Source organism: Antennarius striatus, chromosome 24 (assembly GCF_040054535.1).
Source record: "Antennarius striatus isolate MH-2024 chromosome 24, ASM4005453v1, whole genome shotgun sequence".
Classification (NCBI taxonomy): Eukaryota; Metazoa; Chordata; class Actinopteri; order Lophiiformes; family Antennariidae; genus Antennarius; species Antennarius striatus.
The window spans coordinates 103,430-128,268 of record NC_090799.1 but is presented as its reverse complement, the minus strand read 5'-3'; the positions used below and the strand labels follow the sequence as shown (position 1 = coordinate 128,268).

Here is a 24,839-nt window from a genome sequence, read left to right as displayed (position 1 = left end):
TCCCCCAGTCGTTCCTGACTCTTACCGTCTGGCCCATATGGAGTTGTGGGACGTCTAGGGTGGGCCGAGGGGGCTGTTGGGTTGTGGGCAGGAGTCTCCCACTAATCCCTTTGAGTTTAATGACGGCAGACCACGCTAGTGGTGGTGAAGCCTTGGGGGGTTGACCCAAGTCAGGAGGGGCTGTTCATGTGACCCACACCAGGCTGAGAATGCAACCGGCTGGGGGAGGGAGTGTGTGTGTGAGTGTGTGTGCGTACACCTACGTCTGGAGCTAAATGGCGACTCATTTGAGGAATGCAGTCTTTCTGATCTAAGCCAAGAAAACGCTGGCAGGTTTTCGGCGAGTGAAAGTGGGAAAAAGGAAGACAGTCCTTTCAGTTTGGACGATTCCCGCCTTACATTGAACTCCTGCCAAGAAGTGTCCAAGTTCTGGAGGCGTTCAGAAGCAACGCAGAAACAAAGGCTTGTGAGGAGCCGAGAGTCCCTGGAGGTAGTCTGCCCCGCGAGCGTCTGATCTCCTCTCTTTGGTGTGGATTCGCTGCTTGTCCATGTGTTGCTGCTGTGATACCATGAAGCAGCTCATTACCTTCCTCTGCTATCATCACACAACAAATCATAGGAGCGTCAAGCTTCTTAGTGAGCAGTTAGTTAAATCTGACTGATCTCAATTTTTGGCAAGTCTGAGGAATCCAATTAAAGAATTGATCTGCGTAATGTTTGATGGCTTTGCTGTAACATTTAAACCAGGTTTTATCGTTTATGTCTGTTACTGCCCTGGTTTCACTTCCAAAGCCATGATTCAAAGCGTAACCTTCATTAGTTAGCAATACACAAATCAATGGTGGCCCAGGGTCAAACAGAACCCAGTCTATTGAACAGACTGGATGTCCACTTAACATGATTTGTCGGCGTTATCCTAACCCTAACCCAAAGACGCATTGATAAAGTGAGGTTTCTATTCCCCCCAATGCGCGACAAACAACGAGCTTAAATCCATGAGGGGAGCGTGGACGGAGTCCGGTGGAGCGCGAGCAGCAGGGACTAAAATAACGGCTGTGTACGACGCGGCGCATGTGCTCACGGAGGAAGCGTAATCGTAAGCCAATAACCAAAAACAGCCGAGTAAGCAGCCGGCTCAAGGAGGGCAAAGGATCATGGGAAGACACATTTCCAGAGCGGGAAGAGCGACTTCTTTCTACTCTGCTTGCTCGTAAGTCGCTAATTAAAGTGACCTCACTGATGTCCCATCTGCCACCAGGGCACCGTGCCACTCGTACGGCCGCGGCGCATTAATCCAGGAGAACACACTCCACACACGTTGGTGGCGTGGTGGGTACTCCTGCTCATTCAGGCTGTGGTGAACACTCCTGAAGACAGATTAAGAATGAAGGCCAGCCTGGAATCCTGTTGGTGTGGAGGAGGAAGAAGAGGAGGAGAAGGAAGAGGAGGGGGAGGAGGAGGAGGAAGAGGATGAGGAGGAAGAGGAGGAGGAGGAGGAGGGGGAGGGGGAGGAAGTGGAGGAGGAGGAGGAAGAGGAGGGGGAGGAGGAAGAGGAGGAGGAGGGGGAGGAGGAAGAGGAGGAGGAGGGGGAGGAGGAAGAGGAGGAGGAGGAGGATGAGGAGGAAGAGGAAGAGGAGGAGGAGGAGGAAGAGGATGAGGAGGAAGAGGATGAGGAGGAAGAGGATGAGGAGGAAGAGGAAGAGGAGGAGGAGGAGGAGGAAGAGGAGGGGGAGGAGGAAGAGGAGGAGGAGGGGGAGGAGGAAGAGGAGGAGGAGGAGGAGGGGGAGGAAGAGGAGGAGGAGGAGGAAGAGGAGGGGAGGAGGAAAAGGAGGGGGAGGAGGAAGAGGAGGAGGAGGGGGAGGAGGAAGAGGAGGAGGAGGAAGAGGACGAGGAGGACGAGGAGGAGGAGGAGGAGGAAGAGGAGGAGGAAGAGGAGGAGGATGAGGAGGAGGAAGAGGGGGAGGAAGAAGAGAAAGAGGAGGAGGAAGAGGAGGAGGAGATCTTTAACTTGTGGAGAAACCCGAACTTTCCTCAAGGGGTCACAAAAGCACTGACGACGCAGCACACAGAAATTACAGCAATCCAGCATGATGACAATGAGGGGGGCCGCCGGAATGACAATAGGTGAGCAAAGTCCCCCCCACCCCCCCACCTGGGTAAGCACTTTTTTGAGCTCTTAATGGAATCTTTGTCTAGCTGCAGTCTAGTTGCAGCAGCAATGAGAACCATCCATCTGGGTGACCCCAGCCATGGCGACAAATTCATCTGGGGGCCGCGCTGGGCCCATTCAGGGACAAACTCTACATTGTCGCCTCCTAATGGAATCCAGTACATCCTCTTCTTTCCTCTCAGGCTGAAAGACATCAACACTCATATTGCTGCTCCAACTTTTTCTATTTTACCACCCCCGCCTTTTAAAGACTCGAGGACGGACTGTGCTGCTTCTCTATGAATATTATCAGTTTTCTGTGACAGTGAGACCACGAAAAAATTCCAGTCCAGTCTGCAAAAAGGCCAACAGAAGACAGACGCAGGGCAGACAGGAATACCGAAGTATAAAATTGGCTCAGACAGGTTTAAACGGGATTTCTTGATGATTTATAAACCTCAGATTTAACAGGAAGTCATGCAATACCAACTGGAAACTATTTTAATCATTTCAAAAGGTCACATCTTGTACAAACTGCTGCCGATATATCTGACAAAGGAAAGGGAAACCAACTACCAAAGGATCCCCTCCAGTTGCTTCAATCCCAGCTGGAAAAGTTTCCTGTATCGGGAGTCCAAGAAGCTGCTTTCATAAAAGGGAACGTTCGGCTGAACATGAGGAGTTAAATTCAGAAGTATCAATGGAAAATTAAAAAATGTGTGATAAATCTCAAGAATGACTGTTGAATATTTTATCCTTCCCGCGGCCATGACTCATCTGCTCCGTAACTCTGGGACCATTAAAAAATACCAAATTTTTTCCCCCAAATTAATGAGAAGATAAGCAGTTAATGTGTAATTCAATGGACTTTTTTTTTGGGTAAGTAGAAGTGCTGAATCTCAATCGACTAATTAAGACATCAGCTTTGTTCCGTCACACCTCAGTGCTGCGAGCCAAACGGGTAACTTCACAGAGTCTTGATAGACTCGAGTCACAGAAGTTATGATGAGTCACGACAGACGCGACTTCAGCTCTCAGATAAAAACAAGCAGACTTCAGATTGAGATACCTGCGACGCTCGACTGTTGATGCGTCTATCTAGAGCGTTGATGATGACACCTTCAGGACGGTTCTTACCTGGAGAACTTCTGCTGCAGTGAGACCATCTGCGCCCGTCCCAGCTCGGACTCCTCTGTCACTTCCCTGAGACGCTTCTCGCTCTCCAGTCGCAAACGTCGCTCTTCCTCTAGCTCGTGGATCAGCTTTTCTCGCTGCGGACACAAAAATACATCAACGCGTTATCTCTGGCGGCGTGAGTGGCCTAAAGGCTCAAAAGATCATCCCTGACATGCGGGGCATGTTGGAGGTCAGCCCAGTGTCTCTTTGTCTGATATGTAACTCAGGTCATCCTTGGTGGACAAAGCAACTCCAGATCACATTTTCAATGTGACGGAGAATACGAGAGTAAGAGCAAGATGACATTTACGTTACGTTTGGCATTACCTCTGTTTGTTGTTCCGTTAAAGCGCTCATAATGAGCTCACCTGTACTTCTGACGGAAAGTTCACCCCAAATGTCAAACAAAAATCAGAAAGCCCAGTGCTGCGTCTCAGTCGTTCATTCTCAATCTTTTCATCATCATGAATTGTGCGACACCACAACCCAAAAGACGTCAAGGTCTCTGAGCTTTCACGCTTTCCACAGCCGGATGGAACTAAGAATACGTTGCATATATTACATTTCTGTAAAAGCGTACAGCATGATCAGGGAGGTAGTCGCTCCAGCCTTTAATTCCTTTTTCCTTCATTTAATTGCTGTTTTATCACTATATAGTTATTTTGGATTTCTTTTTTCTTTGAAGTCTGCTTTGGTGTGAGTTCATCCCGAGGAAGTCTGCGGTGTTTAAGGTCTCCACAAATCACATAAGTATTTTTTTAATCTGTCCTCTTTCACCAAAACGAAGGCTTTTTCAGCCCTTAATTGGAATTTCAGAATTCTTCTGGCCCCGGCTGTCTGCTCCCAGAAGAACTGGCCCTGCCTCAAAAAGCAAACTTCAAAAACTGGCAACCTCCTCGCCTTTAGAGGACGGACGGTGGCGTTGTGATGGTTTCCCAGAGAACCATCTGAGGGTTCCTCGTGACGGTACACAGCCAGATATGGACAGCGTACGGTAATTTCATAAGTGAATTACTGTAAAGTGGAATAATTAAGTGGATTGCCACCTGAGTAAAAAACTGAAAAGAATTGCTGAGTTTGAAGAGCAATTAATGTCAAGTGTTGCTCCAGAGTAGGCTGCAAATGTCCAGAGATCATTATCCTGTCAGTCCAGAGGAAAACAGGAGATGGGATTCTTACGTAGGATGTTTGACAAAAAACGTCCGTAGAAAACGTCTGTGATGCCTCTTCAACACAGCGTTCAGAAATATTTATTTAAGACTGGAAAAAGTCTTCCTTTCTGTCCAGTGTCACGATTTGGTGGAGGGTGCTGCAGGGACACCGAGGCGCATCAGCACTGGTAAGCATTGTGGGGACATCTAGTGGTGAGAAAGAGTAATGCTGCTGATTGCGTCCTTATTATAAATTATTACATTTTTAGAACATAATTAAATTCAATTTACGTTGATGTAAAAATAGAAAAAAATTTAGAAATAGCTTTATTTTAAAATTAATTACTAGGCAATAATTATTTCATACAATATATAGTAAATAAAATATTCATTGTCATTGTATTAATCAAATTAAAAAATAAACAATAGTGTACTGCTCTGTTCATGTGTTTTACTTCCAAAGTGTTAACATGAATAAGCAGCCAGCCAAACTCCTTTTCAAGAGCCAGAAATGAGCGACCTTGCTACTTTAATAATTTTACACAGTTTAGTGCGGTGAAACATTGAATCAGAGTGAAACTGTAAAATAAAATGCAAAAAATGTATGTAAAACATACTTATAAACAGACTAAACAATTTACAGTGGTACCTCTACTTACGAAATTAATTGGTTCCGGAAGAAATTTCGTCAGCAGAAAATTACGGAAGTAGAGACGCGTTTTCCATGCAAATGCCCTAATCCGTTCCAAGCCCACAAAAATTCAGACATAAATGTTTTATAAAGCATAAAAATGCATCAAAACATGTAACAAAGACATGTTACAATTAGATTATTACACAGTAAATGAGAGTTGAGCATAACGTAAAATACAAAGAATAATAATGATGGTCATTTCCCTTTTAACTGCTGTCCTCATTGTTTTTTGCCCTCTTTGGTTCATGCCCTCTTGCCCCCCCATGAACAACAGAGTGAATTCCAGTCCTCCTTCTGAACTTCTCCAACCACCCACACGATGCCTTAAACTCCTTAAACTTCCTCTTGTTTTAATAACGTGGTGATTGTAGATGCATTACGGCCATATTCTTTGGAGAGATCAACCAAACGCATCCCTTTTTCAGGCTTTTCCATCATCTCTTGATTTGTTTGTACGGACAAAAAAACTCTTTTCTTGGTCTTTTCTTTTCCTCTTTTCTCCGTCACTTTCTTGGGGTCCATAGTGAATACGTACTCAAAAAGTTATTATATTTGCGCAAAACTATCAGAACACTTCACGGGTCCAGTGCTGAATGCCGTCTAGCTCCACACAGAGGTGGAGTGGCATCCCTCTTAGCCAATGGGATGCCAGGAAGATACACAATAGGTAATAGCCAATGGGAGAGCAGCTATGAGAATGTTGCGTTCAGGAACCTGTGGGAGATTTGAGTATCAGCCATACTGTGTTTTTACATTACGTAAATCGAAAATTCTTTCCTGAGTATAGGGAATATTTTCCTGTTGAGAAATTTCGTAAGTAGAAAATTTCGTAAGTAGAGACATTCGTAAGTAGAGGTATCACTGTACAATTAACTTAATGGACACGTAACAGGTGAGTAGCTGTAAGGTTGTCCCATAAACACATAAAGTTTTTAAATCACAAATAAACTCCGCAAAATGTCCGCAAATATAAATACTTAAACATAAAGGAAACATCTAACTTACAGCCGCTGCCTTCTGGAGGATCTCGATCGTGACATTGTAACACACGATATCGTCGCTCTTCGACTCCGCTCGGATCGGAGCTCTACTTCCTACTTCCTGTTTGTATTTGTTCTTCAAAATAAAAGCATCGCCATCTTTCTAAAACGCGAATAAAACAGTAATAAAACACATTCATACAATCAAACCGGTCTTTTAACGTTTTAAACACGTTCCAAAAAACTCAGCGCAGAACAAATAGATATGAATTAAATTAAAAACTGCTTGTAAATTCGCAAGGATTCTGTTTTCAAAGCAGATTAAAAGTCTGAATCTAGAGATGGAACAGAATATTTAACCAAACTACCATTAAATGAAATTCATGGCTTCAATGTGGAGCAGTTCTTCACCCAACAGGGAGGATCCTCCCAGGGAAAAATGGCTGCTGTAAACCCAACCTTATACAGTGGTACCTCTACTTACGAATATCTCTAAGTACGAAATTTTCTACTTACGAAACGCCTCAACAGGAAAATATTACATCCAGTTACCAAACAAATTTCGAGTTACGAAAGGTAAAAATACAGTATGGGCTGATACTCGCAGCTCCCAAAGGTTCCTGAACGCAACACTCTTATAGCTGCTCTGCCATTGGCTATTACCTAGCATCCTGGCATCCCATTGGCCAAGAGGGACCTCTATGTGTAGCTAGATAGGTGTGTATGCAGCGTCCTCCTCATTTGGCCCTTGACCCATGAGGTGTTCTGATAGTTTTACGTAAATATATTAACTTTTACAGCAGTGGTTCTTACCCTTGTTGGACATACCGAGCCCTGCTGGTTTCATATGCTCGCTCACCGAACCTTTCTTTAGTAAAAAATAAAAAAATAAAAAATAAAAAATATATATATATATATATATATATAGTTTTTTTTACATTTCAGACATAAGTATATGTTTTACTGGTGTATTTAATGAATTGTGCATTAATGTTACCTTTTTCAAAGAACTAAACCAGGACAGTGCATGACCTGTCATGAAATGATCTACCTGTAAATCAGTGACTTCTGCTGTTGTCATAGAGACCAGTTCAGATATGCGTGGCTTCACCTTGACAGGTGTTACTCTGATGTCATTTTACACCAAAGTCTGTTTCTGTTGTTTTCCATCAGCTTCAGGAAGTGTTCCAGACTAGAGTTGTTCAACTTGACAATCAAATCCAGCAGAACGCTGACTCCCATCACGTTCTGTTATACAGTACAGGTAAATTCAGGTTACACATATTCGTCCGACCACTTTCTATTTTTCCTCAACATAGTTACTATGAACTAAAATATTAAGAAATCAATCAGATGACGTACCATCATGACAGGCAGAAATCTACTACTGAGTGTGCAAAATCCCATGTAGCACAGGTAGGCTAATGATGTAGCGTCACGTGATCACCTGCATCCAGTGATGGCTAAGGGGGCGTGTCATCACCAACTGACACGATGTGTCAAACATACACAGTGATTCGTGTGTGTTCGGTAAAAACCGTGTCGGGTGTTTTGTCTTGAGCCCCGTCTCCGCCCTACCCCTGAAATCGACTCACTGAACCCCTAGGGTTCAATCCAACCCAGGTTAAGAACCACTGTTTTAGAGTATTCACTATGGACCCAAAGAAAGTGATGGAGGAAAGAAGAAAAGAAAAGACGAAGAAAAGAGTTTTTTGTCCGTACAAACAAATCAAGAGATGATAGAAAAGCCTGAAAAAGGGATGCGTTTGGTTGATCTCTCCAAAGAATATGGCCGTAATGCATCTACAATCACCACGTTATTAAAACTAAAGGAAGTTTAAGGAGTTTAAGGCGTCGTGTCGGTGGTTGGAGAAGTTCAGAAGGAGGACAGGAATTCACTCTGTTGTTCATGGTGGGGCAAGAGGGCATGAACCAAAGAGGGCAAAAAACAATGAGGACAGCAGTTAAAAGGTAAATGACCGTCATTATTATTCTTTGTATTTTGTTTTTTACGTTATACACATCTCTCATTTACTGTGTAATAATCTAATTATAACATGTATTTGTTGCATGTTTTGATGCATTTTTTATGCTTTGTAAAAAATTTATGTCTGAATTTTTGTGGACTTGGAACGGATTAGGGCATTTGCATGGAAAACGCGTCTCTACTTACGAAATTTTCCACTGACGAAATTTCTTCCGGAACCAATTAATTTCATAAGTAGAGGTACCACTGTAGATGCATAGAGCAGTACATTCCCCAAGAGCTGGGTCTTTTTTATTTCGGCCAAACACAAAAACTTTCCTCTTCACCTTTTCTCTCCTTTTTGCAGTATATTATTCATTTGGCAAAAAATGCAAAACAAAAAAAAAAAGTTGGTAATGATTCAAACATGGCATCGAAAAGACACTCATTACAAGTGCAACCTCCGGCACCGAGTAGTTTAGCTGAGTTTCACCTCATTACAAACAAGCACAAAGGCCTTTTCTTTCCAGCATTAATGTGTCCAGTATCACCGAGCAAGTTGGCCTGGATTGGCACAAAAGCACTGCCTTAGTCCTGATTTTTGTTGCACACATGGCCTAAACTAAAGCCCCAGGCATAAACCACAGACCACTGTGTGTCTGCTGGCAGAGCCTCGCCAACAACCTCAATAACAACGCAGGATTTACGGCCTGCGTTGTTGTAAAAAGCCCTCAATTGCTTTTGTTCGATATATAATTTCAGCGATTTAACAAGGCCTAAAGCCATTAAATCAAACATTACCATATATTTGTGCAGAAAGCTCAAGCAGTGCATCACGGTTTGTCTCGGTTGAAATGTTTATTGTCTACCCTGGCTTCTTGTCTTTTTTTCTGTGGTGGGGGGTATGCTAATTGAAAGCATACCCTTTAATAAGCCTTAGCTGCAGCTACAGAGGCGACTCGCCTCCAGTGGCATTCTGGGACGACGTTTCTGCGTCAACACCGAGGCGGGATGTGATGAAAACATGACAACTCTCTCCAGGAACATCTACTCGAGCCAATCCAACGACTCGGCCCTCGAATGTGGACTGAGGGATGCACTTCCCGATTTTTCCTGCTGAGGGCGACATTTTCCTGGAATAAAACTGGTGGTCAGAGCTTTTCCAAAGCCGCAACAGACAATAGTGTGTAAAAAAAAAAAAAGCAATATCAATTGGAATAGAGTAATCTATAAAATGGCCCAGGCAGGATTTTCTAGCCGTCTGCTGAGCCATATATCTGGAAGCAGACCAGACTGGTGTGTTTCAGGATTAAATTTGACCTCTGTCACAGACGAGGCTGCTTTCAGTTCCTGGCTGATAAAAAAATGGATCCATCTAGATATGGCAGAATTTATTACCATCAACATGTAAAGGTTGCCGGCTTGAGACGATATTGATTCCTATGCATGCGGGAGATAAATGAGAGCAACAAACAGCAGATATTTTTTATGTGTGTGCAGTTTTTCTATTTCTTCATGATCGTCTGAAATCATATTAGAGCAGCGGGGGCCAGAATGAAGTGTCCCTCTGTAATGACAGCATTAGACGGTAATGGTATTCATCCGAACCGAATTACAGGAAGACCCGAACCCCCCCGATACCCTCTAAGATCCACGGAGGACTCTAAATTAATTAGAGACCACCCTCTCCTTGTTGTGCAGCAACGGTGTCCATAAAAGAAACGCTGGTTATCAAGTTAAGAGCACATGTATGTTCATCTGCAACCATGTTCCTGCAGGGTTTGGGGCACAGTTCTGGGGGCCTCTACATCCCTTCATTGCGCACACACAACCACACACACACACACACACACACACACACACACACACACACACACACACACACACACACACACACACACACACACACACACACACACACACACACACACACACACACACACACACACACACACACACACACAACTGCAGCTCTTTGCTAATCAAAGGGCCGGGAGCGGCTCTCTGGCTCGCCGCTAAAGCAAACATCAGGGACACAATGCAGGTTCTTCATTCATAAATAAAACATGCCACCGGCTTGTTTGTTTGCATATGTGTGTGTGTGTGTGTGTGTGTGTGTGTGTGTGTGTGTGTGTGTGTGTGTGTGTGTGTGGATTCAAATGAAAGTGTAGCATAAGGAGGATTTGTCTGCATGGATCAGATGTGCAAAAGAAAAATGTACACGTCGCAAGATGTGTATTTTTATAATGAGGAGATGAAAAGCTGAATTTAAATATTTAATTTATCACGTTAACTGCTCATCTCCAGGCTGGGCTATTAAAAGCGTTTTTGGGTAGATGACTGAAATAAGGTCAACACAAGCTTAATAGCAGTCAGCATACTGCTCCATAATACGACAGATCAGTGAGTACCTAAACACAGACTCAGATTCTGCAAGATTTAGATTTAGATTTAATTCGCTTACAGGCTAGTTTTGGGATTTTATTGCTTTTGTTTGCATTGAAGTAAAAACGGAGTGACTTTTGATTATGGAAATCAAATCTTTGCTAGCTAAGCTAGCTAAATGCTAATCATTAAACCACACAGCCATAGTTTTAGCACATGAAACATCAGTGATGGTCTTTATTATAAACCTAACAAAGAGCCCAGCGCTTCATTAACAACGGCTCAGATGCAGATGTTTCTTGATGACTTGGTGTAGAAATTGTTAAAAGTGGAAGTTGTGTGTCCAGGTCCTCTGGGGCCCCCTGGGGCCCCCCGGGTCCCATCAGTTCAATTATCACGGGGAACCGCTCTATCAGAGGAGCACTTCTCTCTTAGACAGCTGTGGGCAGTGTGGCAAATAATACAGACACCCCAGGAATATGCTAAATCATATGTGTGGCCCATTTATCATTGCCAAGAGTGCCCCCCCCCACTCCACTCCAAGTCATTCACTCAGACACACACACACACACACCCCTGGAGTAGGTGAGGGACGGTGTGGAGATGCGATTTGGGCCCGGCTGTCAACACTTGTCACCGCTGAATGTGGAGAGCGCTGGGGGACCCCCAGCTCGGGCCCTCGGCCCTGTCCCTGGTTGATAAGGCCAATCTGTGGAGACAGCACCTGAGTCCCGCTCAGCTCGCAAAACCACGCTGTCACGCGTCCCCAAACAGCTGTCAGGAACTCTATGAAGGTCCTCAGCGGTGGAGCGCCACGAGGACCAAAGCTTTTCTCCACGTCCCTTAGGAGACTCAAAACCTTCCTTTATCTCGTGAAAGCACGCAACAAAAGATGTCCATCCTAAAGGTGCTTCTTTTAAAGTAGGTTAAACCTTAATAAATCAGCGTCAAAGAGACAATGATTTCATCAAACCATGGTTACTTTAAAAAAAGCTCCACCTCTGAAGAAAACTCACTCGTCTTTGAGTTAAAGTCTTCAAGGAAACAAACTGAAATAGCAACTGATGCTGAAATAGCAACAAGCAGATCCGTGTTAACCGAATTCACCTCAACCTACCAGCGGGGAATGGTCAAAAGGAATTTATTTGAATGCTGCCGCATCAAATCACCTCCAAAGAGACGCATTCCATCGTTTTCTGGAACTGATTTCAAAAGTAAAATGGACTTGAAGGGGCGTCGCATCCATCCAGACCGTACCACGTGAAAATCTGCTTTCATGGACAGAAATTGCTGATTCGTATCTTGACTGGGGGGCCTTTTTCACCATACCCTGTCATCCATTTCCCTTCTACATTCACAGGCATTCCACGCTTATCCTAACTTCATTTCTACATGAAATACCCCGGAGGAATCTGACTTCTGAATGCCACGATTACAACCATAAAGTCGATGCATTCTGCTTTATCGCCAAAAAGACTAATGCAACATATCTGTTGAAGCTCAGGTGTGCAAGAGTGTCCACAAAAACCTCAAAGTCAAATAAAGCTGGTTCCTTTCAAAGCGCGATGGTTTATCTTCATGTGTTGTTTGCACAGCCGTTTCCAGCAGTCATAATCCTACCCAACGGTTTAAATGCCTTTTTAATAGAGAGCCCTGCCCCCTCCGCGGTGCAGGCGGCGCTGCCTTTACGAGCCAACATGCACCCTTCTGTTCTCCCCCCCGACAGGAAAACCAGCATCCTGCCCCAGGATTGCACTTCGTGTGACATCAAAAGAAGTGGGAGACAGCCGTCCCTGCCCAGCGCCACGCCCATCTGGGGTGGGGTGCGAAGAATTCCAGGGAAAATCAACAGCAGCGACAAACGTGAATGAGTTGCTTGACTTGAAGCAGACAAGGAAGGATTGTTGGAAAGAAGTGGAGTTAACTGGGACCTGTGCTCAATCAGACACCTGACGGGAAACCTGTTTACCATGAAAGAGTTCTCAAGACTTTGGCCAAGAGGCACCGTGTCCAAACCCTAATAGAGTTCAAGAAACTAATGGCAGTCCACAACAGACCCCATCTGGCGGTTCTTGCACCGTATCGCATCAAATTCATCTTGTGTGCATCCTGTGTGGCCATATTTGCAATGAAGTGACTCCGAGCGCCGATCGCCTTCAAATTATTCAAGAAGTCTCACGCAATTACCCCAAAAGATCCCGCAACAAAAGAGCGCTGTGTTCCTGTCCTGCCAGTAGCCGTCGTGTTTCTCAACAGGAGACCCAATTAAAACAGGCGCTCCACCATAAAGCGTGTTGTTAATGCAGGAGCGTGTACCCTCATGGATGTGTAACTGCAGGCCAGACCTGGGGATTAAATTATAGCAGTCTACGGTGCCTCGCTCAATCGTAAAGATGCCTTTAACATTCCTCGCCCGGTCGTAATGGTGCAGAACAAGACGTCCCGGCGGAGATGCCCCTGCGATGGGTTGGCACTTTGTGTTGCTCTGGTCACGTGACACAGAAAACACTAATGGATGCAGAAAGGGAGGGAATAAAGGCTGCTAAGGGGTGGCGTCGGATAAAGACGAGGATGAAGTAGAGCCACTTCAAAAGTCCACGGTTGATTTAATCGGTCCCTTGGCAGGCACAGATGGGGGTTGGGGCACCGGAGTGGGCGTTGGGTATAGTGGGGGTCTGGCACAGGCTATAGCTGCTGAGGAGCTCTCAGTGCACACCGCCAGCACTTTGACAATTATCTCCTGGATGCAGCAGCTTCTTTTTCATTCCTATTGAACGACCGAACCCGAGCGCCGAAGCCTCCCAGGAATGCCAGGAGAGACAGTCCAGGGGGACTCCAACGGGGATAATCCCAATTTCAAATGGAGCTTAGTGCTATCCCCCCACCCTCCTCCTTTTCTTCCTCCGACCCCCCCGCCGCCCTCCTCCTGTCTGGCACAGATAACTCATCCCTCCCAACCCTGTGGATGCGCAGACGTGGATCCATGAACTCCTCTTTAAGTAATAATTAGCATGTCATCCACCGGCGAGGCCTCGGTGGAGTCTCAGCGTGGCCAATGGCGTGTTCTTCTTGGTTCGTGTTGACATGAGGGTTTGGATTGGATTGTTTGTCCTATGGAAACAAACTACTCCCATGAGAAAGACCGAAAGGCAAACTAGGCAGAACGTCCTGATTGTGTGCTGTCAGACTGGTTTTGTCCCGTATTCTTGCACTGATCGCGTTGGCTTTGGACTTTTTGGTTCAACCTGTCAGACGTATGAAAGAAGTAAATCATTGGAGATCATTTGACAGGTGTGGCAACAAGTTGAAAGAGAAAAATCTACTTATGTTCTCCACTGTGGAGACAGTTCGTCATTTAAAGTGAGTCACCTTTAGCTGAGTGAATGCCGTCTGACAGCTATTTCTTCCGGCTGTCCATTGTTACTGATGGCGTACGGGTAAAGGTGCAAACTGTAAATATGTGGTGTAATAAACCCATAATAATCTTTTTCTCTTTATATTTACTGTTTCCATTTGTCAGCATCCGACTCCAACTTCGAGAGCTGGGAAGTTGGTGAAAGTCAGTCTTCGTTTTCATGCCAAAACTCAAGAGAGGCCGCGGCAAACAAGTCAAGCATGACGGCCAGCTGGACACGCCCTCATCTCTGTTTCCTCTCAATTAGTCACTGATATAACGAATGTTTGTACCCGTGAACTAAAGCACCTACATGGTGGCTCCTCCTCTTCCTGACCCCATAACACTTGGGTCAACACAGGGATCGAGCCTCCGATTTCTCCCCCGACCTTTGATAATAAAATAAATCTGTTCCAACACCAACTGTTTCTGGCTGGGCTAGGTGGGTGTTGTTGGTAAAACATGAAACTATCTGGGGAATGATTAAAGCAGATTGGAATCTCGTCTCTTGTTTACACGATTTTTTTCTTGACGTTATGGTTCGGGGTTACGGTTAGGATCCAAATGTGAATTCAAACACATGCTTTACCAGGAATTAGCCTGGCCTTTGGTGCTACAGCAGTGTTTGACCCACACCTGCCAAATCCTGCCTTAACCCCTGGTTAAACAAGTCTCTGATATGTGTGACTGTGTTTAAAATAAGCCTCACTGACAGCAGAAATCCGCTGCACTGAAGCGCCTTCAGCAATGGACTGAACTCCCGACCGACGCCGGGGGCCGCTGCCCCGTATCTGACCTCATCATGTGACCTCCTTGACAACACGAAGAGAGACTAGAAAGCAAAACCAACATCTCGCCTTCAGCTATCCATAAAGAATCAGACAAAGTGAGTCCCTTGACCTTTGAGCGCCGGTTTGCTTCAGGCCTGCCGCCGCTCATGGCGGCGTCACCGGGGTGCGGTCGACCAGCTGGGCCTGCGGTTGGAGCTTCTCTCCTAAGGTTGTAATCAGCTGAGCTCTGCTTTGTTAACTCTTGGCTGTCCGACTTTCTGTTTGCACACGTCCACATAAACAAATACGCCAACGGGAATAAAGATAATTCATCCCAGAAATTGTCTGGAATGATTGATTGATCCATCATCCATCCACAGATACTATATTTTTAGGTTCAAATGTTTCTCCTCTGGTCACTGATGTCATCGTCTTGTGTTTGTTTGGCTTTGAAAACGATTATAGAGGAGAGGAGCTCCACTGGACTTTACCATCGTTCCTTCGCTCTTGCTCCGTGCGACTTCCCTCTGCAGGCGAGCCACGGCCAGCTTCTCCCTGAACAGAGGAAGAGGGACAGAAGAGAGAATGAGGGTGAGTCAACATGTGATCATCGTTCGGTGGGTGACACAGACAAGTCGGGTCAGAGTTCACCCTGATGACAGCATTCGTGCATTTCATCGGCACCCTAAATATTTTGACGTGGCTGATTTTTAGCCAGCCCAGAGGAGATGCGACGGGTCGAAAGTCCTCATCGTGTAAAAACAAAGAGTTCAGTCCAGATAAAAATAGCAGGGAGGAAACGTCCTCACACTCACAACACTCTCTCTGAAACACGTGAAGCAGGCTAAACAAAGAAATCCGTTTCCCACGTGAGGGCATTCCAGGCTTTAACAGGGAGAACTCTTGGCGCGCTGGCGTTGGATAATAAAGAAGCATGTTTTACTGGCCTCTCCTGAGGTATCACCACAAACTGAAGCACGGCTCTGAAACAGCGCTCCAGGAAGGTGAGGCGTGTTTGTTGAAAGCCTGTCAGTGTTTTTTCCTTTTCACAAAAAAATGTGTCGAGGAGCAAAACATCGCCTCTGGAATCTTCACAATCCACCAGAGTGAAATAAAATGTCATTAATTCACAAGCAAAGGATTAGTAGAGACATAAAATCACTGCTGTAAAAGTAACCAAACCAAATGAACTAAATGTTGTGTTGGAAAGAGCTGCCTGACATTTATGAGTCAGGAACTATTCTAAGAGCTAATTAATCTGTGGAATTTATCAATTAGCAGAAACCTAAAGAAAACACTTTTTCCTATACTTCTATCACAGAAAACCAGAGAAATCAGGTCATCTCCTGTCTGAGCTGAAATATGAACTTTCCCTCAAAGCTTTGTTCTTGACTCTTCTGCTCACAAGAATACATCAACCTCCCCTCCGAGTCACCTCATGTGAGACCGTGGGACCTCATAAAGGAGTTTATACAGCAGACAGCCAGAAGTAATCACAATCACCTGCACATTTCTCACATTTCTTCAGACACCCCCATCCCAACCTGCCCCCAACTCCCCCGAAACAGCTCATGACTAACGTCTAGGTGTCGCCTTTGACAAGAGAACATTGTTTCTGGGCGGCTTACCTGCCGGGAAAACCCCCGGTGATTAAGAGACAGCTGGGGGCATTCGCTGGGGCATTCGCTGGGGGCATTCGCTGGGGGCATTTGCTGGGTGGAAAGTCCACCGTCTGGCCTGAAATCCACATCTCAAGGTAACTGCCACCAACCGGGGCAAAAACTATAGACTGGCGTAACAAACCCAAGAGGCAGTCGGGGAAAAGTGCCAAGACCTGTGAGGTGAAGGGTGTGTGTTTGGGCAAACACAAACGTGTGTGTAGGAACATGCAATCAGAAAAGGAGAGATGTTCTATGTGTGTGTGTGTGTGTGTGTGTGTGTGTGTGACAGCTCATGACCAGCGCTAACAAGTGACTGATGCGTGTTCCGGTTACCCAACGTGTTCCTTCCTATTACGACACACTGTCTGCTTGAACTATTACAATTCCTGCAAAAGAAACTGCATTGAGGTGGGGGGGGGGGGTCTCTGGAACTTCTCACTCCATATTGTTTTGCTAACCAGGAGGGGGCTGGCATACCTCCAGTCTGTGTTATGGCTGAGCGTCAGCCCGTAAGGGGTTAAGTTTCAGCCCACTTCTGCACAGGCGTGTTCACTTACACACAGGCGTGTTCACTTACACACAGGCATGTTCCAGGAGCCAACCAGAACATCATCTCCAAATATAGAGCAAATTGACCTTGTGTGTTAAACATAATTACAGCGACGGGCACCAGTCAGAACACGGTGGTGTAAAAATCGCCGCTGCTGATGTTTGGCGTTGGGTTACGTGTTGGAGGAGCGCTCAGTAAAAACGTTTAGGTCGACATATTCCTGCTTTGTCATTTGCATTAAAATGGACTCAAGATGTTTTGCCAATCATTCGCTTCCCAAACTTTTGCCAGCTGTGCAAACTGGATGCAGTTGGACTGGACCCCCCCAGGCCGTTGCGTCGAGAGGTTTGCTGTTTGTTGGGTGAACGCGGAGGCTTTACTCGTGGGTTAATTGAGTTTTACTACAACAACTCCAGTCTGGGTTTTTTGTAATGTTTCTAATGGCTGTGAAAACAGAGGAGTAATGAGCGAACACAACATCACTTTAACGAAGCACTCCAACGATTAACCCCACAATTTTCCACATTAAATAAACTTTATTTGGAGGTAAAAATCATAAGTAAGCAAGCTCTTAATGACTGTAATAACCTCTTAAAGGTAAGCCTCGCCAAGTGCAATAAGCCCAACCCACCGGTCTTCATTTCATCATCTAATGAGTCTGGCTAACCCGAGGCCTGTTTACAGCCCACTCCATCATCTGACCGCTTCTGTTTCTGGACATGTTCGTCTTCTTCTTGGACACAATTTTGAATCCCTGACCTGAGAGAATAAAACGTTGTTACGACCGAGTGGACCGACCAGAACCGAAACGACACGAGACAGAATGAAGCGCAATTACGCTTTTTAAGAGGAGTAGGACGAAGAAACACGGCTGGAAAGTCTGGCCAACGAGTCGACCTGCTCTACACGCCGCACACGGTGTGCGTTTAACACTTGACTGTGACTGAATGGGAATTATTTCAAGCTGCCATCCTTGCCTTGATCCTATACATCCGATCATGTGATGAAAGCTCAAGCTGACAGTTGATCGCTCATGCCCCCTCCCCCCCACGCTGTTTTTCTTCCCCTCTGAGCACCAACATGAAGCTCGGCTGAGTAAACTCCGGCAACCAATCAACAGCAGCGTCAACATGGACCTCCAGCGATTCCCAGTGACCTGGACTCACCTGGTAGCACCAGAGGCATTTGGCGGGGGGGGGGGGGACCTGGCACTCAGTGGATGCCGAAGCCAACGCCCACATTTTGTGATGCTGCACCTGCCTTTTATTTATGCAAATCCAGATTTTAATATAAAGTTGTATATATAGACCTACAGGCATGGACTTTTTAAAACTTTGGAGATATGAGGTAAGGTCTGATGTTTTCCACTGACACGTCTGCCGTCCACCCACGTTTACTTTACACGCCATTCCCTCATTTCCACAAGCCGTTCCTGCAGCATCAAAAGCCCAACATCCCTCGTCTGAGTTCATCCAACAGACAGCCATCATGACACTGATCCTCGCCACATTCGTTCTCCATCAACCATGTTTCCTGCTCTCCACCCCCCCGTGAACGCCTCTCACGCTTCCCAGATGACTGTTTGCTTCAGAGCACCACGGCGGCGGCTGCATGCAAAGACACGATCTGTCGAGGTTGAGGGAGGATCAATCACGCCGGGAGCGTTAGCCGACCAGAGCCGACACGTTGGACCCGTGCGCTTTGAACTGCATTGTGGGAGGCAGACGTCTAGCTGACTTTTCGTCGCTGCTTCATACAGGTGCTTTAATCCATTGAACATCGTCGGCTCTTAAGCTCATAATGAAAGAGGAAAAGTGCTGGCTCTTGTCTTTTGGTTTCCTATTGCCCTTGCAGTGCTGTAACAGTGTCATTATCATAGTTAATGCCTCCTCTGTACAGAACCATGTTAACAGATTAAACTCCCTCCACGCTGCAGTGGTCACTCACATCCACATGAATGCAGGCATCAGGATGTAGAAAAGATGCATAAATATAAACATCTTCTAAACATCTTTCCAATATTGTCATCGAGGCTTGAGGCCAGCTAAACATCTCCATCGTTCCGAACCGCAAATATACACAAAGCGGCCGGGGGGGTGCACAAATGTTTGGATGAGAGCAGAGATGCCATGCATTTATGTATTAGCATCTGTCTTCCTGCTGAGTTAAGAGCCCTGATGTGCACGCGACCCCCCCGGCGCGTGGAGGCCATCCTGTTGGGGGGACCTGACCCAACCGATCATTCCCTACTTAATCCTCCTGCAGCTTGTGTTCAGTAACCCTCTGCACCGAACCAGAACCCCCCCCAGCCTCCAGCCGAGGACAGTAAGCTAACGTGGCGTTTGAGCGATAACATCCGACTCGACAGGAAAAAGAGAAGTTGGAGCGATGAGAAATGGCTGCGTCAACCTGAGGCTTTTCAAAGTTCCAAATTCACATGATTAATTCAAGAACTAAGACTTTTTTTTGCTTTAGCTGTAATTGTAGTAATTTTATTATCCTGCCTCAACATCTTGCATTTATCCCGTTATTAATGACACATGCAGCGTCATCAAAGTGTTGTTTCCAATGGACTTTAACAAGCGCACCAAACATTGAGATGGAATCAAAATCAGCTCTCGGTGAAAACACTTTCATCTGTTTGGAGCATCTGAGGGGGTGGGGGTGGGGGGTTCCCGGGGGGGCGGGGTTCCCACATCTGTGACCGTTCAATCAGTCCCTATCCATCAAGTGGGTCCAATGCTGAACGGCGTCCTGATCCCACCGCCGGCTTCCTGACACATCTCCAGGATCGGACTCCGTCTGCAACCGAAGGGGCAGCGGAAAAACAGGAGCCACATGTCAGCACCCTGAAAACCCCCCCACCATCCAGCCAGTCAGACAGGCACAGCCGTACCTCACCATCAATTATTGACGAGGTGAAATGCGATGAGACTCTACTGTAGGCACACAAAGAACGCACGCCTTTTCATGCCGCCACGCGGCCCGGAGACGCCTTCGCCGGCTGAGAAAACCAGATTTCTGCACAACATGACTTCCTTAACGCTTTCCAGAAAACGTTCTCAGATTCAGCTCATCAGAAACGTTTTTCTGGATAACCTTGTAGTCATGGCGACAAAGAATTCCTGGTCTTACATCGGAGGATGTAACTTCTGTATTCTTCATTCTCGCTCTGAATGGATGATGTCATGTGTTTGACTTTGCACATGTGCACCGCCGCTTAGTCGAGATGATCACCATTAGCAAAGTTTCTCCAAAGTCAACAACATGTTGCAGCAACATGCTGCGAGTGTTTGTGTGTTTCCGTGATAACTTCGAGTCCTAAACTCTGGAAGTCTTAATTACAACGGTGAAACTTGACAGCAAACGTTCTCCACGTTTAGAAGACTGCAGAAATGATTTGTCTTTGTAAACATCAGGGCGACAATTTTCGGTGCATGACTTTGTAGGCTAACATCTGATCTTCAAACTTCTGAAGCAGCAGAAATCAGACATTAGGAATCCTCCGAGACTTCACTTGAGCTCTGAGGAATGTTCTCGCCAAGCGTGGAATACCCCAGCCTGACTGTCTGTCTCCCTAAATGTTTTTTTTATTCTATGAGCGGGGGCCTGACCTCAATTGTTTCCAAGCCGCAGACGCATTCCTGTCCAGACCCAATGAAACACTGCAGATAAGCAGATGTGCTTTAAAAATGGCTGCAGCACCCGATCGCCTTGTTTGCAGCAATAGTTCGTCACGGCGAGGCAGGAGGAGAAGGAAAGACGGGGTTAGACACCAACGTGCAAAGGGAGACGACTTGTACACACATGCATGAGCACACATGTACAAACACACTAGCAGAGATATGCGGAGACACACACACACTCGACGCACGATTCTGAATCTTTTATAAGTCATAAAAGACGGATGACGCTTTTGCTGGACCTGAACGACCACAGATATGATGGAGTGATTTCACGGCCCAGAAGAGATTAAAAAAACACCTCAGACGTGCCCTTATTTTGAAATCCAGCTCGACAAAAGGCATTCCAATCCCCACATTTGCATTCCAACCGATATAATGATAACGTGCATGTGTGTTTGAGTTGTTCTGCTGACAGTTGCCTCGCTGTAGGCATAAACTCTGGCACGTAATTGGGTTTAAGTGAGGCCCTCTTCACAGTGGATAACAATTACCTCGTGATTTAGGAGTTTACCTGACTTCTCGGGGTGCGTTCAGATAAATAATGAAACCTGTTTTTGTCTTTGCTACAGCTCTCAGCAGATTTACTCACAAAGTGATGCTTGAACGGAACAAGTCCCGACGTTGGGTTGCCCAACTGCAGCTAACGGCAAGAAAACATTTGTAATGCTTCTAGACTCAATGGCGACATGAACATGATGTCATGGAAATCCTGCATCGTGCAACTTGGAATAAATTGACGTACTGATTGCCAAACATTTAGATTAACAGCTGTATGAGACTGGATTTAAAGAGTTTGACACATTTCATCCACTGTTCGGCTTTTCGCACCCCGACTGGCCTGGAACGAAGTAACTGGAGAACAGAGACTCGCATTTACTGCAGTGCTAGAATGTTCTGCTGACTCATGGAGACCGTGCAAAGGCTGAAGGGCGTTTTACATGGGCTGTCAACACATCGTTCCAGAGAGGTGGGCAAACAGTAGCCCTTTGCAAAGGCAGACAAATGAGCGCTTCACGCACACACAATAGAAACAAAGATACGGTAAACAGGAGGACTTCAACCACAGGTCTGGCATCTCCAGCGCTACCCAACCCCGGTTCATGCCTGTTTGTGAGCTGAAGCTGCTGAGCAGCTGTTGCTTTGTTACCTGAATATGTGCTGCAGACAGATATTACTTGTTATGCATTCAGTTTCATTTGTTGCACTGCATCTAGAAAAAAATAGAGCCAAATACAGTGTGGTCCTTCTCTGGTCCGTGTTCTTTCAGTCAGGCATGGAGGATATTGTCATAGCACGCCCATTATGGCACTCTGGCATGCTGGCAACAAAGCAATTAAAAGGTTATTGCAGTCGCTGTAAATCACTCCAAGCAAAGAGTTTCACCAAATGGCTTAGAAGAACTTAAATACAACCAGAGATGTGTTTGGAAAAGAGTTTTACTGCATGAAGGTGAGCTCCGTCCGTTTCCTTTCCAGCTGTGCCAACATGTCCAGCCGCTGGACGGAGTCCTGCGTGTTTCTGACACTATTATCCTCTGATTTACAGCCACGATAGCAGGGAGCTGAGGCTTTGTTGACACTCTCCGCCCCGCGCAACCCTCAAATACGACGCTAACCCCTTTCCGACCTCATAAACGCCTCGCTCTGTTGAAAGTATCACCCTGACAAAGAGAGAAATATGAAACAAGAGGCAGAGTTCATAAATTGTGTGCTGACTGCTTTCATCTTGTGACATAGATGCGACTGTGAAAGTGTGCCAGTAGTAAGGCGGAGTATAAGTATGTTCCATAACATGCTAACACTATACTATCTCGTAAACTCTTGGCATGCATGTCTCTGACCTAAAAACACATCCAACTTGGGGATTTTATTTCCCAACTACTCAAACATTTGTGTGTTTTTCAGGTATGAATATTAAAAAAAAACCTGCTTACAGGCTTCTTCTTATATCTGTCATTGATCAAAGGAAGACATTTAAACCAGATCTGACTGGAAAACTGTTTAACGGTGGCAATTTAAAAATAGTCAATGTGCAAACAGTCCACAAGTCTTCGCACCTTGTTGAACTCACATGAGGCACGTTCATCCATTTAGAAACCGCAAAAATGCTTCATCCCTAATGACATCACTTAACAGTCAGCAGGAGTGTCTGGGCAGAGTTTTGTCTCCAGGCAATTCATGCAATAAGCCATTGATAGCTACCAAATAAAAATCTTTCATTGGTTATAAATTGTATTGGACCATTAAACTTAATGTTTTTCCTGAGTGACATTACTCTAAGTTAAGCCAGCAGGAGACACAGAGAAAAGACATCGGATAGCCCCATTATTCTGGATTTTGAAACTCGTTAACATTCAGTGAAAGACAACGCTTCGGCAGGAATGTAATGTCTTCTGGCTCTTTGAATGAAAAATGTGCAACCCGGCAAAACGTCCAAAATCCATAATTGAGCAGTTGCGCTTTTTTTTCCAGATGATGTGTTTGCAATAGCAGGTTCATACCAGCCCAAACAGCTTGGGAGGACTGTTTTTACAGTTCCCATGTGTTGTTCAAGGGGGGAAGATAAATGTAGTGCAGACTAACAGGGAGGAATGCATTCAAAGCACCCTTAATTGAGCTGGATGGCCTGCAGTCACAGAAGCAGAGCGTCTCAACCAGGCTCAGGCATACACATCATTAAACTGGCTGCTTTGCCTCATGGCTCCACAGTACCGAAGAACACCGCACAGACAGTTGGAATTACATGGGAAAGTTTTCTGGAAGGAGTCCCCCCCCCTTCCCCTTGCTGAAAATGAAAGTCCCCTGGCTGTCAATGAAGGGGAAGTGCACCCATGCTGAGCCCCACAGGGTCAGCCATTGAACAGCGGAACATTCCTCAGTAATTCAGGTTGACCTGGACCCAATATGCGGGCCAGGGGTCACCAAATACAGAATGCCTCATGCCGGGAAGAACCCAAAAGGTAGGAGGAAAAGGTTGGGAAAATCGGATGTGTTGGAGTGAGAAAAGAAGTGACTGAGATGTCAGTCGGACCTGTTGGGGTTGGACCGGCATTTAGGGCGACATCTCTCCAGTGGGGCCAGCCTGTAAAGCAACTAGCATCCAAAAACATCCCACCATTTAATTCCTGTTGAAACTGATGAGGATCTCAGAAGCATCGCTTTTAGAGAACATTTCTGGCATTCCACATATTTCATGAATTTACAATCAAAGCTGTGTAAATGTGGGACAGATGGATGCGTTGGTAAAGCACAAAAAAAACATGGCAGGGAAAATAATAATGTGGAGAAATGGTTGCACTGCTGCATGGCTAGGATAGAGAGAATTACAATTTTAATTCTATAAAATCAAATCCCTCCACTTGGCAATCCTCTTATCCGGTAATCCCCAGGTAGGTTTCAGAGGGCAGAAGGCTCAAACTGCCCAGTGTAGCCACACATCTGCCCTGGTTGTGGAATGATATCGCCGACTGCTGTTCTGCGCACAATGAATCCCAGAAACTGGCCAAAACAGACAAACTGTAGGCTTTGGTACAAATACAAATAGTTATCCTTCTTGGTTATTTTTCACCAAAATGAAATGCGGACCTTTGAGGACCGGATTCTGAACATTTGGTAGCAGTTTAACCAAAAATAAGTCACAAACATCTGGAACAAAAGCATAACGGAGCAGAACAAAAGCCTGTAGGTAATAAGTGCAATGTGCCCTCTTGGCTGCCGTGGTTTACTTCCCTTGTGCATTGCGCAACACCCTCCGATGATGCATCCTTAATTATAGTGTTTGCTCTGCTAAAAAACTGCTGGAAACACAGGCTGGTTCATGACACGGCACCAACAATGAATGGTTCAAGAACCGTAGCTAAAACAGTCAAAAAGGCGGTGTTGTTGTGTGAAGCCAGAACATCTGAGAGACTTGTTCATTAGACTTGAAGATGTCACTTTGAAACAAACCGTTTGTCCTCCTATTGAACTTATATCAGCGACATTCTGTAGGGTTTCCAGTTATAATGCATTCTCGACATGACAAATACTATTTTTGCTCTCATGTTGGGAAGCTCTGGTTCCCAAGGCAAAGAAAAAACATAAAGAAGACAAGAATGGCATTTTTCTCTGGCACTTTGACAACACCAGAAGGAGAGCGATGGTACCGCTCCACTCTCCCATGCTCTCAGTTTCGTGTTCCCTCGCTATTCTGTTTTTAGAGACAACAAATTCAGCTAAAAATGTAGGATCCACAGTTTCAGGCATCCCAGCTAGTCTCTTGTAAATATGAGGAAAGAC

General features: G+C 45.6%; 1 protein-coding gene across 10 annotated transcripts in view; it reads right to left on the bottom strand.

Annotated features, from left to right (window-relative positions):
* The window catches only part of LOC137591368 (nck-associated protein 5-like), a 107,158-nt gene that overhangs the window by 40,037 nt on the left and 42,282 nt on the right, over positions 1 to 24,839 (bottom strand). For all 10 annotated transcript variants that reach the window (XM_068309301.1, XM_068309302.1, XM_068309303.1 and 7 more), the window contains 2 exons: positions 15,157 to 15,220; positions 3,287 to 3,420 (listed from right to left, as the gene is read on the bottom strand). In XM_068309301.1, the coding sequence (XP_068165402.1) occupies positions 3,287 to 3,420; positions 15,157 to 15,220 (198 nt within the window). The remainder of the gene's footprint in view (positions 1 to 3,286; positions 3,421 to 15,156; positions 15,221 to 24,839) is intronic.